At 36.1% G+C, this 14,448-nt stretch overlaps 1 protein-coding gene across 1 annotated transcript in view; it reads left to right on the plus strand.

Annotated features, from left to right (window-relative positions):
* SCIN (scinderin) overlaps positions 1 to 14,448 on the plus strand; it is an 82,134-nt gene that overhangs the window by 29,348 nt on the left and 38,338 nt on the right. Inside the window, exon 4 of the mRNA XM_003252571.4 lies at positions 4,595 to 4,744. Coding sequence (XP_003252619.1) covers positions 4,595 to 4,744 — 150 coding nt within the window. The remainder of the gene's footprint in view (positions 1 to 4,594; positions 4,745 to 14,448) is intronic.

Genomic DNA, 14,448 nt, shown 5'->3' on the forward strand with positions numbered 1-14,448 from the left:
AATGCATAGTTTGCTAATATTTTCTCCCATTCTGTGGGTTATCTGCTAACGCATGATTCTTTCTTTTGCTGTGAAGAAGCTTTTTAATTTAGTTAAGTCCCATCTATTTACCTTTGTTTTTGTTGCATTTGCTTTTGGGTTCTTGGTCATGAAGTCTTTGCCTAAGCCAATGTCTAGAAAGGTTTTTCCAATGTTATCTTCTAGAATCTTTATGGTTTCAGGTCTTAGATTTAGGTCTACTCAGCCATAAAGAGGAATGAAATAATGGCATTCACAGCACCCTGGATAGAATTGGAGACTATTATTCTAAGTGAAGTAACTCAGGAATGGAAAACCAAACATCATATGTTCTCACTCATATGTGGGAGCTAAGATACAAGGATGCAAAGGCATAAGAATAATACATTGGACGTTGGGGACTCAGGGGAAAGGGTGAGGGATGGTGAGGAATAAAAGACTGCACATTGGGTACAGTGTAAACTGCTCGGGTGATGGGAGCACCAAAATCTCAGAAATCACCACTAAAGAACTTATTCATCTAAATAAATGCCACCTGTTCCCCAGAAATCTATTAAAATTAAAAATTAAAAAATTAAAAACAAAAACAAAGATACGTGTAGGAAAAATTATTCTGATTTATAGGGTCAATATTTTTCTGTCATGAGTCAAGTATAAGTAAAATGTTTTCAAAACAAAAACATTAGTTTGGGCTCAGCAGAAAAGTCTACCGAGTTGCATTGGATAATTAGATGTTACAGATTCCCTGTTGTGCACAGCAAGTGTGGTGTGCTCAGAGTACATCATACCTGGCACGCACTGGTTGAATGCTAGAATCACCTGGGAAGCTTTTAATAAACACAGCCGCCCAGAACACACCTGAGATTTCCTAAGGATAGGGCTCACATTTCTGTATTTTTAAAAATTACCTTGCTACTCTATTATCTGATTTTAGTGCTCAGTGGCTAAGAGTTGACTGATCACTGGGAGCCCTTTATTTTTACTCTTTGTAACTGCTAACTTTGTCATGGTATTCAAATGACCTCCACATATGAGCCTCATATTCCAATGCCCAGATGTAGAAAAGAGGTTAAAAAGAAACAATAGATGTGCACTATTCTTTTAGAAATAGGAAAGAAACACCCTTTGACCATACTAAATAACTGCATTTGATTCTTGAGAGAAGGAGATTGCTAGGCGTAGTCCTTTTGATTTTATTTCTTATAAAGTTTTGCATTCCTAAAATGCGTATTTTATTCTTAAAGAGGACCATGGATTAGGTCATCAGGAATGTTAAGCGGGGGCCAGAGAGACTGTTGCAAGCCTGCTTTGTTCAGAATGGTGCTTCCAGTACCTACAGGAGAGGCTGCCCCATTTTAGTCACTCAGTAAACCATTTTTTGAGTGAAGAAATGACTCTGGGCTGGAAATTTAGTCAGAGAAGAGTCCATTTCTCTGGATGTTTTATTTTGCTATTTCTAATTTATTTACTCTTTTGAAAAATTGCAAACACGCTATCAAATACCTAGAAAGTGGCAGCCGTAGGTCCATTTCCCTCACACTTAACCACAACTCTACATGGTTGACTAGATGAAATGTGTGTGGGAATGTTGTGAAAACCAAGCACAGGGAAAATGTAGTATTAGCCAATTTTTCTACCTGTCCACCTCTCCTTGCTAGTTTTTTCTTAATTATCTCTGTATTGCCAGCATAATGAGCACCTAGTAATGTATGTGACATAAAAACAAAGAAAAAAATCACTGACTTAGATACAGTAAACATTGAAGGCTTTCTTTCTGCATATGCATGACCTCTGAATCCCTTAAAACTGTTTATCATTTTTTTATGCAAGCACAGAGCCAGAGCTTGTGTTTTTGTTGCTACTTAAATGTAATTATATTATTCTGTGTCTTTATTGTATTCTTGATGATACACCTTCACTAATTTTCTACATCAGTATTTAAACATTTTTCTTAATTTTTAACTACTGAAGAGGAGTGGACAGCATTCATGCAATGACATTTATATAGCCATCCTCTTATTGATGGGCATTTGTTTTGTTTCTTATCAGGGGAAGTCAGTAGAGCATGAGACTCTTAATCTCAGGGTCCTGGGTTCAAGCCCCAGGTTGGGAGCCAGATATCGGGGGAACCCACTCCCAATATTTCAACATAGGTTCTTTCTATTTTCCATAAGCATCAGCCAGCTGAGAAATAAAGAGAAGCAGTACAAAGAGAGGAATTTTACAGCTGGGCCTCCAGGTGACATCATGTATCGGTAGGACCGTGATGCCCACCTGAGCCTTAAAGCCAGCAAGTTTTATTAAGGATTTCAAAAGGGGAGGGGGTGCAAGAACAGGGAGTAGGTCACAAAGATTACATGCTTCGAAGAGCAAAAAGGAGAACAAAGATCATATGCTTCTGAGGAAACAGGACAAAAGGCAAAACAGAACTACTGATAAAGGTCTATCTTCCGCTGTGCATGTATTATCTTGATAAACACCTTAAACAACAGAAAACAGGGTTCGAGAGCAGAGAACCGGTCTGACCAAAAATTTACCAGGCTGGAATTTCCCAATCCTAGTAAGCCTGAGGGTACTGCAGGAGACCAGGGCGTATTTCAATCCTTATTTCAACCACATAAGACAGACACTCCCAGAGCGGCCATTTATAGGCCTCCTCCCAGGAATGCAATGCCTTTCCTAGGGTCTTAATATTACTATTCCTTGTTAGGAAAAGAATTTAGTGAAATCTCTGCTACTTGCACATCCATTAATAGGCTCTCTGCAGGAAGAAAAATGTGGCTCTTTTTGCCCGACCCTGCAGGCAGTCAGACGTTATGGTTGTCTTCCCTTGTTCCCTAAAAATCACTGTTATTCTGTTCTTTTTCAAGGTGCACTTATTTCATATTGTTCAAACACACATGTTTTACTATCAATTTGTATAGTTAACACAATTATAGTGGTCCTGAGGTGACGTATATCTTCAGCTTACGAAGGTAACAGGATTAAGAGATTAAAGTAAGCCAGGCATAAGAAATTATAAGAGTATTATTTGGGAAGTGATAAATGTCCATGAAATCTTCACATTTATGTTCTCTGCCACGGCTCCAGCCAGTCCCTCCATTCAGGGTCCCTGACTTCCTGCAACAGTTTCTTTTGTTTTTATATTCCATGTTCAAATGTTTCTGTAGTATAGATTCCTATAAATGGAATTTCTTGATATTAAAAGCACATTTAATTTTTTTTTTTTGAGACGGTGTCTCACTCTGTCCCCCAGTCTGTAGTGCAGTGGCACAATCTCCACTCACTGCAAGCTCTGCCTCCCGGGTTCACGCCATTCTCCTGCCTTAGCCTTCCGAGTAGCTGGGACTACAGGTGCCTGCCACCACACCCGGCTAATTTTTTATATTTTTAGTAGAGACGAGGTTTCACCGTGTTAGCCAGGATATTCTCAATCTCCTGACCCATGATCCGCAAGCCTTGGCCTCTCAAAGTGCTGGGATTACAGGCATGAGCCACCATGCCTGACCTTAATTTTTTTATAATGATGCTAAACCACCCTTAAAAAACCTGTGTCAGTTTATACCACCCAAATAGTGGGTGATAATGCCCATTCCCACAGCCCCTCCAGGTCTGGGTATTATTCAACTTCTCTTTCTTTCTTTTGTAAACAATGTTAATGGGGGAGATAATTTTTCATTATTATTTTACATTTGTATCTGTATACTTTCTGGACACTATACTAAAATCTACAATCTAAAATATATAGTAGTTTAATCTAAATGATAGCTAATATAATCTCTACAATATATCACACTGTTATTCTGTTTCGACTTTTTCATGTTTTGATGTTAAAGTTTAACAGTTAAGTATCAAATTTTCCCTATATATCATAATTTATATAAGTATTATCCTATTCTTGAACAATTAATGCCTTTCCAAGGCCTCACCAATATAATTACATAGCAGTGAGAACCCTTATATGTGTGGTTTTTTCCTCCTTTTATGAATAATTTATCATAGTAAGTGCCAGATAGTGATATTACTGGGACAATATCACTCTTTTTATGGCTCTTGATAAGAATTGTTAAATTGCTTTACATATATTAATTATCTTGATTTAGCCATTCCACAATGTATACATATATCAAAACATCATGTTATACACAATAAATACATACAACATGTATTTGTCAATTTAAAAACATGAATAGCTTTACAAAAGTGTTGTATCAATTTTATGATCATCAAGAGTATCTTATTTTAACAGATTCTTGACTACTTTTCTGAAGTGTGGTATATTTATTATTTCAAATTTAATCCATATGTTTACTTTCATAAATTGTAATTTATAGATTATATACACAGAGAATGGTGATATATATATTTATATTTTACATGCTTAAAAACTGCTTACTTTATAATGCTAACTGAAAGCAGCAGGATGCAGACTGATGAAGTATAACAATTATGTATACACCTCAACAATAGGTCATTTAATTTTCCTTTTTCTTTCCTAATTAATCACAAGTATTACACTGAGGCTGAATGTCTTCCTCATATTCTTAGGGTCAACAGATCTGTCTCCTTCTTTTAGGAAATTTATCAGTGGTGTGGTTCCTCATGCAACAAATATGAACGTCTGAAGGCAAACCAGGTAGCTACTGGCATTCGGTACAATGAAAGGAAAGGAAGGTCTGAATTAATTGTCGTGGAAGAAGGAAGTGAACCCTCAGAACTTATAAAGGTATTGTGACTCCTGTTGTTTGTTAAAGGGTTACCACTCCAACTCGTGTGTGTGTGTGTGTGTGTGTGTGTGGTGGCAGGGTGGGGAAGAAGGGGAAAGAGATTCAATACATGTTTCAATAGTGAGCCTAGCTACAGTTAGTAAAAGGAAACAACAGGGTTATCTAAGTGATGGAACTGGGAAAACAGAAAGTCATGACTTTCTCTCACCGTTGGTGTCACTATCAAGGGAAGCCCTGGCCCTATCTTCTATAGTATACGAGGTGAAACAAATGAGTGACACTTCTGAAATTGACTGTAAGAATGTATTTTGGAAGGAAAACAATATTAATAGTTCTTTCATCTATTCATCTGGGCTTCTCAGGGTTTTACTTGTTTTTTGTTTTTTTGTTTTTGTTTTTGTTTTTGAGACGGAGTCTTGCTCTGTCACCCAGGCTGGAGTGCAGTGGCACGATCTCCGCTCACTGCAAGCTCCACCTCCCGGGTTCACGCCATTCTCCTGCCTCAGCCTCCTGAGTAGCTGGGACTACAGGTGCCCACCACCACACCTGGCTAATTTTTTGTATTTTTGGTAGACAGGGCTTCGCCGTGTTAGCCAGTGGTCCTGATCCCCTGACCTTGTGATCCGCCCCCCTCAGCCTCCCAAAGTGCTGGGATTACAGGCGTGAGCCACCCCGCCCGAGCTTCTCAGGGTTTTTTCCAAACACGGTGGTTTTCTTCAATTTTAAAATTAACAGTTGCAGGTTGAGTATCCCTTTTCCAAAGTGCATGGGACCAGAAGTGTTTCAGATTTTGAATTTCCGGGGGGTTTGGAAATACTTGTATATACAAAATGATATATCTTGGGGATGGGAGTCAAGTCTAAACATGAAACTCATTTACATTTCACATACACCTTACATGCACAGCCTGAAGATAAATTTATACAATATTTTAAATAATTTTGCGCATGAAACAAAATGTGTGTTAAGAACTTGTGGGTGGAATTTCCACTTGTGGCATAACATCAAGACTCAAAAAGTTTCAGACTTCGGAGTATTTCTAATTTCAGATGTTTGGATTAGGGATGCTCAACCTGCATTTCATTAAAAGAATCAAATGAAATCTTATACCAAGAGATTAAATATGCCAGTATTTAAAATATTTCAATCATTTTAAGCTGAGAATTACAGGCAACACACTTATGATTTTAGTGTAGTTCTTAAATTAATGTGAAAATTAAGCGTTCGTGGCTCTATAGACCCTACGTCATTTACTTAACGATTATATGAATCTTAGGAATTTGGTTGTGACCGAACTTTGTCTTTTAAGAATATTGCAGTGACTACCTAAGTGTATGTATTGTATATATTCCCTTAAATAAGAATATCAGTTAAGGAGTATAACTATATATTAAGATGTCTTGATACGTATTCACAAATTAATTTCCATTTGTTCACACAACAAGTATTTATTGTACTCCTGCGATGTGCCAGGCACTAAATGTTTGCACCAGTTGCTACTTCCTTGTACGAGCACTGTGTTCCATCGTGACTTTACAGAGCCCTGTCAAAATCTGTTGATAGAATACCTTTTTGAAACTTCTGCATTTAATAGTGGTAGGTGGTATCTTTGAGTTTTCATTTCTCTGATTTCCTGGAATATTATACATATTCCCCCAGTAATTTTAGATTTGCATTTAAGTCTATCTAAAGGCTATCTCATAAACATTTTTAATATTTTTGACTTACAGAAGTATAATGCAGTAGTTACATGGTCCAGTGATAGCCTAAAAATCCAGTGATCAGAAATCATATGAAATAACTTTATATATTGTAATGTCTTTAAACTTCATTGCTTTAATAACGCCCAGACACAGACTTTCACATTAATGATGTTTTGGAAATAATTTTAATTCAGTGGGGAAAATTCTCATGGTCTAATGCTAGGAGAAAGACAGAATATAACATTTTATATGCAATATTATACTAATATATAATATGTGTATATAGCTCTGTATTCGTACATATATACATACCTAGAAAAATATGCTAAAATATTACCAGTATTACATCTTGGGATGTGGCTGCTTATTTTCTTCTTCATTTGTCTTTGTTATAATTAACAAAGACAAATTCTGATTCATTTTATAATCAGAAAAAAAGGCCATTTAAAAAATTAAGATAAAATTAGGGATAGTTTTACTGGATTTTCACTGGTTAGAATAACATAGCTAATAAATCAGACTTTGAAAAGTATTCAAAACAAATTCTTGGTCTTTTAACATTCTTTTAAGGCCTCTGTTCTAGAGATGGGATCAATCATGTAAGTCTTCTAACTTGGCATATTTGGAAGCAAAAATCTATAAATAAGAGGTATTTCTAGTTGCCTGTAACCCCTTGTCTCAATAGCTATGCTTGGACATAAGCAGACTCAGGAACAGGACTCGCCCTGTGAAGTGGCAAGAAGAGTGTCACATTAACTATCAGACATCACTCATGCTTCTCCAGGGTCACCCTTGGCCCAGAGCTAGTCTCCTAACTACTCATTGTCTCTGAGTCCTCATTTGCAAAGTGAAGGGTTAGACAAAATGGCTTCTCTGGTCCCTTTAGGTTCTAATGATCTATGCTTCTACCTTACCTCTTGGGCAGCAGCTGTGTTTAATTACCACTCATTTGCCACTTGTACTCTGTTCCAGGAAGTGATGCTGCTGTGGCTGTGGGGCCTTGCTGTGCATGTACATATTTGGTGTCCTTGCTTATTGGATTTCATTCAACGTTTTGAAAAAGAAAGTGTAAACAGTCAATTAATACATTACACTGTAAAATTAAAATAAGAAAATGCAAATGAAGAAAAACTGTGCAAAAATATAATTTGGCTTTAAAATATTAGTGATAAGGATAAAGAGATATAATGCTTAAGATAAAATGTGATGTCTGTGTTTCCAAGACTCTTCAGTTTGGTTTTTAGAAAAATCCTACAAAGCACCCACTTTGTTTTCATTCAATACATGCAGTGTCTATACTACATTTTATTTGACTGCTTTCACTCACACAATGAACTGAGATGAATTTTCAGTGAAAACCTTTATTAGATAAGGGAAAAAATAGCATTCAGTGGGCTTTTCGTTTTGGAAATGTAGTTTTGTAGCCTGATTACAAGAAAGAGTAATTATTTGATTAATTAATTGAGCACCTATAACAAACTTGTTTGACTTCTAGGCTTTCTTAGTATTGTAATGATAAGGATAGAACACAAAAAGCCCATGAACTTGGTTGGGAAGAATTACAACTTTATTTTCACTAACCTCTTAACTGTAATACGGCCTTTCCTCCAGTTGTGAAAGTAATAAGCAAACGTAAGTAGCAGGAACAGTCCTGTGACTTTTCAGATCACATTATAGCTATTGTACACAACCTCAAAATATCGTTTATGCTCATTGCTACTTGGTAATTATTATTGTTATTAGATCTTCTGCTCACTAGTATTTAATGAATTAATGAAAAGCTCATATATTACTTTACCAAACTTTAAAATATATATATATATTGATATTTTAATAGTTGCATTTCAAGGTAGTTTATTTCCATTATAATATTTTGTATCTTGTTTGATGCATTTAGCAAGTATTTTTCTTAGAAGGGAACTAATAGGTTTCAGAAGTGTTCCAAATCAGTCTATAGCACACACGCACACATGCACACACACACACACACACACACACAGAGTATCCTTGTTTAAGATTTAAAAATGTCATTTCTTTTTCTGAGACTCTAGTGCAACTGTTGATTTTACTAGAGATGGAGTCTGAAAATCTAAAAATTTTTCAAATATCTTTAAATTTGACGTTTTTTTATTTATTTATTTTTTGAGCCGGAGTCTTGCACTGTCACCCGATCTAGAGTGCAGTGGTACAGTCTCCACTCACTGCAGCCTCCGCCTCCCGGGTTCAAGTGATTCTCCTGCCTCGGCCTCCCAATTAGCTGGGATTACAGGCACCTGCCACCACACCCAGCTAATTTTTTGCATTTTTAGTAGAGACGGGGTTTCACTATGTTGGCCAGGCTGGTCTCAAACTCCTGACCTCATGATCTGCTGGCTTTTGCCTCCCAAAGTGCTGAAATTACAGGCGTGAGCCTCCACGCCTGGCCTAAATTTGACCTTTTAAAAGATTCATTTCTAGTGGGGTTCTTTTAAAATTATTAACTTTAAAAGCTTTGAAAGCCTGTCTATGTGAAAGTTAGAAATGGCTTGAAAGCAAGGATATTTTAATCAATTAAATGAGCCTGTTTTCATTACTGTGTATTCAGTGCTGAATTTTTTGAACTTGTCTAACACATTAAAGTGCTCAACACTGAAACTCAAACTTTTCTGAGAGTCTTTTGAAAAATTTATCTTTAGTTTGAAGTATTTCAGCTATTGATCACAATATTTTCACACAGTTTTTATATGGCTTATCTCCAGGGTGACCATAAATTTATCCTCCAAAGCAAAGCACATTGTAGAGTAAAAGGGGGCACTGAGGAGACAGGACACAACCATCATTAACAAGACTGTCTGGGGAAACAGGATGTGTGTTCACCCTCCTTTTTGCATCTTTAGTACTTTTAAAAGCCCATGTGCCTAAATACGAAGACAATCCTGTATGTGGAAAAAACTAAACTCTGTAACTAAAGTCAAATTTTACTCTGAGCTTGTTTTTGCTGCAAATATATTTACCATAAATGACTGCACATAAATTATGCTAAGTTTTTTTCATGATCTTTCTTCTTTCCATATTTAAAATAATCAGTGAATGTGAAGAAAAATTAAATATTTCACTAGCCGTAAGGTCCCAAACTTTATTCCTTGATTAATCATTTTGTAAACATTAGGAGGAAAGCAAAAAAAAAAAAACAAACAAACAAAAAAAAAACCCAAGGAAAAAAATAGCTATGTTTTATAGACTTTCATTAAGAAACAAAACCAGCATCTGGTAGATATAAAAAGAATGAAGATGAAGAAGGAGCAAGTTGTTTGAAACAACAACAATTTTTTTTTATTCTGGAAAGACTTTTTAAATATAGTTTAATGAATTCGTTAAGCCTATAATCATTGTAAATGCTGGTGGTGAAATACTGGCAGTAAAAATACTACAGGGAGATGGTAGGCAGATGCTGTGTTGCTGAACTGTTGTTGAACTCTTGCTTTTATAAAAACGACTGTAAGGCTCTCTGGAAAGTCATACATGTAATGATCGTTTCAGATTTTTGACCTAAAAAAAAGAAAATCAGAATAACATATTATGTCTCCGTTAATAACTGTTTATCAAGTGCAGGGTTGGTTCCCAATGAAGTTTGGAGACTCTGCTTACTTTATTGTCTGGTTGAGGAGATAAGCATGCATGAGAAAATAGTCGGAAAATGTGGGAATAGAATCGTGAGGGTCCTCAGAGGCCAGAGAGCATGGTCTGAATGACACCACCATTTGTTGGAAGACTTTTCATGATGAAAATCCTATTTTAGACTTTATGATATTAGCATATAGTCTAGATTAAACTCCAAAGGTTCTCCCAAAATAGAAAATTTGTTCCTTTTGTTTTTATAAGTCATAATTCACAGTATGAAAACAAAAGAATGTATTCAGCCATTCTCTTGGAAAGTTGATGGGATATTTACTCTATGCTGATCTGGCTGTCCTGTTAGTAAAAACTAGAGTTGAATAGTGAAGATAGTTCTTAAGTTATCTTTTAGAGGTGTACTCTACAAAGCCTATTGAGGCAAAGAGTAAATATTTTAGCCATATTTCTTCAAAGTACTTTGCAAAATAAAATTTATATGTTATCAATACTAAGTTCCTTGAGGGCAGGCACTGCCTTTATATTTGTGTAGCCCTCACAGCTCTAACTCATTGCCCACTCGTATTTGGATAATTAAGACAATTAACTGTGAAATATGTAGTTCCAGAAACTAAGTATGCTTGTTTTTCTGTTTTTTAGGGGATAGTATTGCTTAAAAAATTCCCTTGTTTTAGGTGATATTGTTGATGTAGACATGAACAAAGTCATATGCTGATTAAAATAAGCTTTAAGACCAACTAGATTTATATAGAAGGGCAGTTGGTATTTAGAAAGGATAATTCAAATATTCTGCTGCTCTTCTTTTTTCAGGTGATAATTACAACCAGCCTCTCGAAAAACAATGAACAAGTCTGGAGCTTATTTATACTTAGTGCAATACTGTCCCACATATTAGGCAGATGGCATATACTCCAAGTGAAAGTGCTTCACACTGGTGGTACACACCTATAGTCCCAGCTATTTGGGAAGCTCTGGTGGGAGGATTGCTTGAGTCCCGGAGTTCAAGGATGCTGTGAGCTATGATCATGCCTGTGAATAGCCACTGCACTCCAGCCTGGGCAACATAATGTGACCCTGTCTCTTAAAATAAGAAAAAAAAAAGATTAAGGTTGCTTTATGGGTTTGTAATACGCACACAAAAAATAACTCATTAAACTATTTTTCTGTTGCCCTCCTATTTTTTTTCATTCTATTCGAAACTCTGTACTTTGTAAGAATGGAAATTTGTATTGTCTGAGTTACCAGTTGGGTCTAAATACTTCTGTGTTTTCCAAGTAGTTTTAGCTTCCTTATTTATCCCGCTTTTATTTTCCTACAACTTTTTGTAAGTCCTTGGGAAATTGAACAGTGTCTTAAATATTTTGGAATCCTTCATTCATGTAGCATGATGCCTGACACATAGGCACTGCTCATCAAGTATTTGTCATTTGATTGAAATAACATTATTATGAGAGTCACTGGGAAAGAGGAGGTCCGTTTACCGACTTACCATTCAAAGATTTTTAAGTTAAAGGGAGCAAATATATTTGCAACCCTCTCTAAATTAGTCCTGAGGCTACACTGCATGTAAAGAAGAGATGAACTATCAGAGATACAAGAAGTAGGAATCTTTCCCTTTCTCCTCTTTGCTGCATTGTAATTAATGCATTTTCTCCATTTTGCTTTACTGCAATAATACTTAGTACACTCCTGAAATCCAAAGTATTATAATGATAAGGAGTACCTGCCCCAAGGTTGCGATGCTCTCTAGAACACTATAGTTGCTCTAGCTATTTGGATCTACCAGGTATTGATGGCTTACTGTTTGCCAGGCACTGTTCAAGACACTATTCATTTGTTGTTATTTAATGTAATGAATTTGTTGCTTGGATTTCTAGTGTTGAATTTGGATACCCGTTTTGTTCCTCACCAATTCATCCAGTGGGGGAAGCTGAAATGTTCTGAACAGAGATAAGAAATGCATATAGTAACAGCTTATCATATGCTGCAATAAAGTGATAACATTTCACATAATCTCCCCCTTTGTCACACCAAAGTTCATCATGAAGACTTGTAACCTTACAGATAAGGTAACACTGTTATATAATCAGTCCAAATTAACACCACTTGGCAATCATCTCTGAATGAGGTAATTTTCTCTTTAGCTTGCAGCTGAAGTGAGGGAATATCAATAGACTCTGTAAATACGATAATGCAGTTCCAAGACAGATGGATTTAATGGGTAGGACAGGGATGGACCTTTGTCCCACAAGGTGTATATCTGAATTGATAAGCTAATATAAATGTTGAACTATAATGGCAGTTTCTATTCTATCCTTTTAGTGTTCCACTTGTCACAGTGGTGATAATATATTTTAAAAAAACAGACTGTATTTTTTCAGTAATTTTAGGTCAAGTTCATCTTATCCTTTGTGCTAAGAATCAGCCAAACACAGATATAAAAGGGCCAGGCCTCTGATTCAGTGATTCATGATTTCTTGCATTCATTTTGCAAATTAGTTTTTAAGTATATAATAATAAACAATAATATTTACTTTATATCAGTTTCCTCTTACATATTGTGCTTAGAGTTAGCCAAGCCCAGATACGAAAATGTTAAATATGCAAGATTCAGCCATTCATATCTCCTTAGGATGTATTTGATAATAAGCATCTGTTTAATATCATGAGGAAATATGCTTACATATTGGAAAGACGTTCCTAAAATGGTAGCCACCTGGATTGTGCTTCCAAGTACTGTTTTTCCAGAGCCTAGAATTGCAGTGTTGGAACTGGGTTATATTGACAGCACTTGTATAAACTAGTGTTACTGTATCAGAATTGCTATTATGTTTGCAGGGGTATCTAGTGCATCACAATTTTTAGAATTACATTATTTTGAAAAAATGTATATGCAATAATATATTTATTTAAAGGCTTTAAAGTGACTTTGTAAGGAAAGGATGGTTTGTTCATGTAAATACAGTATTCTGCTCAGTGGAAATCAATAGGAAATTCTCAGTGTTAGACATCCCATAATCTACTAATCATGAAAAAGGTACTAACATGCTGCTAAAATATATTAATACCTGTATGTAAACAAAAAAGCTTCATAGAACTATGTTGGTAAGTGAAGTCATATACCATGTATCACAGAGAAATTAAATATTAATGGTCTGCAGTCTGCTGTCGAAAATACATCTTAACGATGTCTGATAGAGTGCATGTAGAGAAGACAAATATATTGATTAAAAACAGTTTTGAAACAAGGAGCAAATGCTCTACAATTGCATTGTGATATTCCCTGTTATGGAACACTATTGTTAGGGAATGGCACGACTTCTCTCATCTTCTGTTCTGCAAGGGTAAATGTAGATGGCTCACTGGTAAGCTGAACTTTCTGTTCATTCCTTAATTTTTTTGTTACATTTTCTTGATACCACACAAGTGCTTCTTCTTATTAACACAGGAATTAAATAATCTAGGAAATGGATTTTAATTGCTGCAAAAGATCTAACAACTACTACCCTGGCAAACATTCAGTGCTAACCATAGAAGAGGCACTCTCCTAGGGGTTTTACAGGATTTAATTCTTAAAACCATTACTATGAAATGGAGACATTTTTTATTCCCTGTCTATATTGTGTTCCTCCAAAAGTTGACTCTGAGACAAGGACTTGGGGGCAGGTTGTTATTTGAAAGGTGATCCTGAAAGCATCAAGTAGGAGTAAAGTGAGACAACATTTTGTTAACCGGTGTCTTACTGCAGTGAGCAACTGGGGCTGAGTCCCAAAGAGACCCTCAGGCATTAGCCCTCAGAAGGCTGAGTGGTTGCTGGGTCTAGCCAGTAACTCCCATCCCTCATTGCCTGAGTGTTGCTCCTTGGTTCTTAATGTCCCAGAACCTGCAGTCTGCCTTGTATTTGGACACAGTACAGCTTCATGGCTAGATAATGCCACCAGATAGAAAGCAAAAGACTTTGAGCTTGAAGATACTATCTATAGACAGCTCCACGGCCAGATAATGCCACCATGTAGAGAGCAGAAGACTTAGAGCTTTAAGACACTATCTGCAAATGACCTCTAAGTTAGATCGAGGTGATATGGGCAGAGCACCAATAGCATCTGCTACATCCTTACTTTACAGAGGAGGAAACTGAGTCATAGAGAGGCTGTGTAACTTGTTTAAGTAGAAATAAGAATAAGAAATCTGTGGATCACACCCAAACTGTCTTTCTTACAGACACCGCGACCTTTAACATACAAAGCAAGGGAAATCCCAACTGCTGTGAAGTTATTTTATAACTTCAAAAACTTTGCCAGAAATTTTTGATAATTATGCCTCATTTTATATATTCCATATAATAATTGCTAGTTTTAATAGCACAGTGTTTGTACTCAGTGGACTGG

The sequence above is a fragment of the Nomascus leucogenys genome, chromosome 11 (assembly GCF_006542625.1).
Source record: "Nomascus leucogenys isolate Asia chromosome 11, Asia_NLE_v1, whole genome shotgun sequence".
Lineage (NCBI taxonomy): Eukaryota > Metazoa > Chordata > Mammalia > Primates > Hylobatidae > Nomascus > Nomascus leucogenys.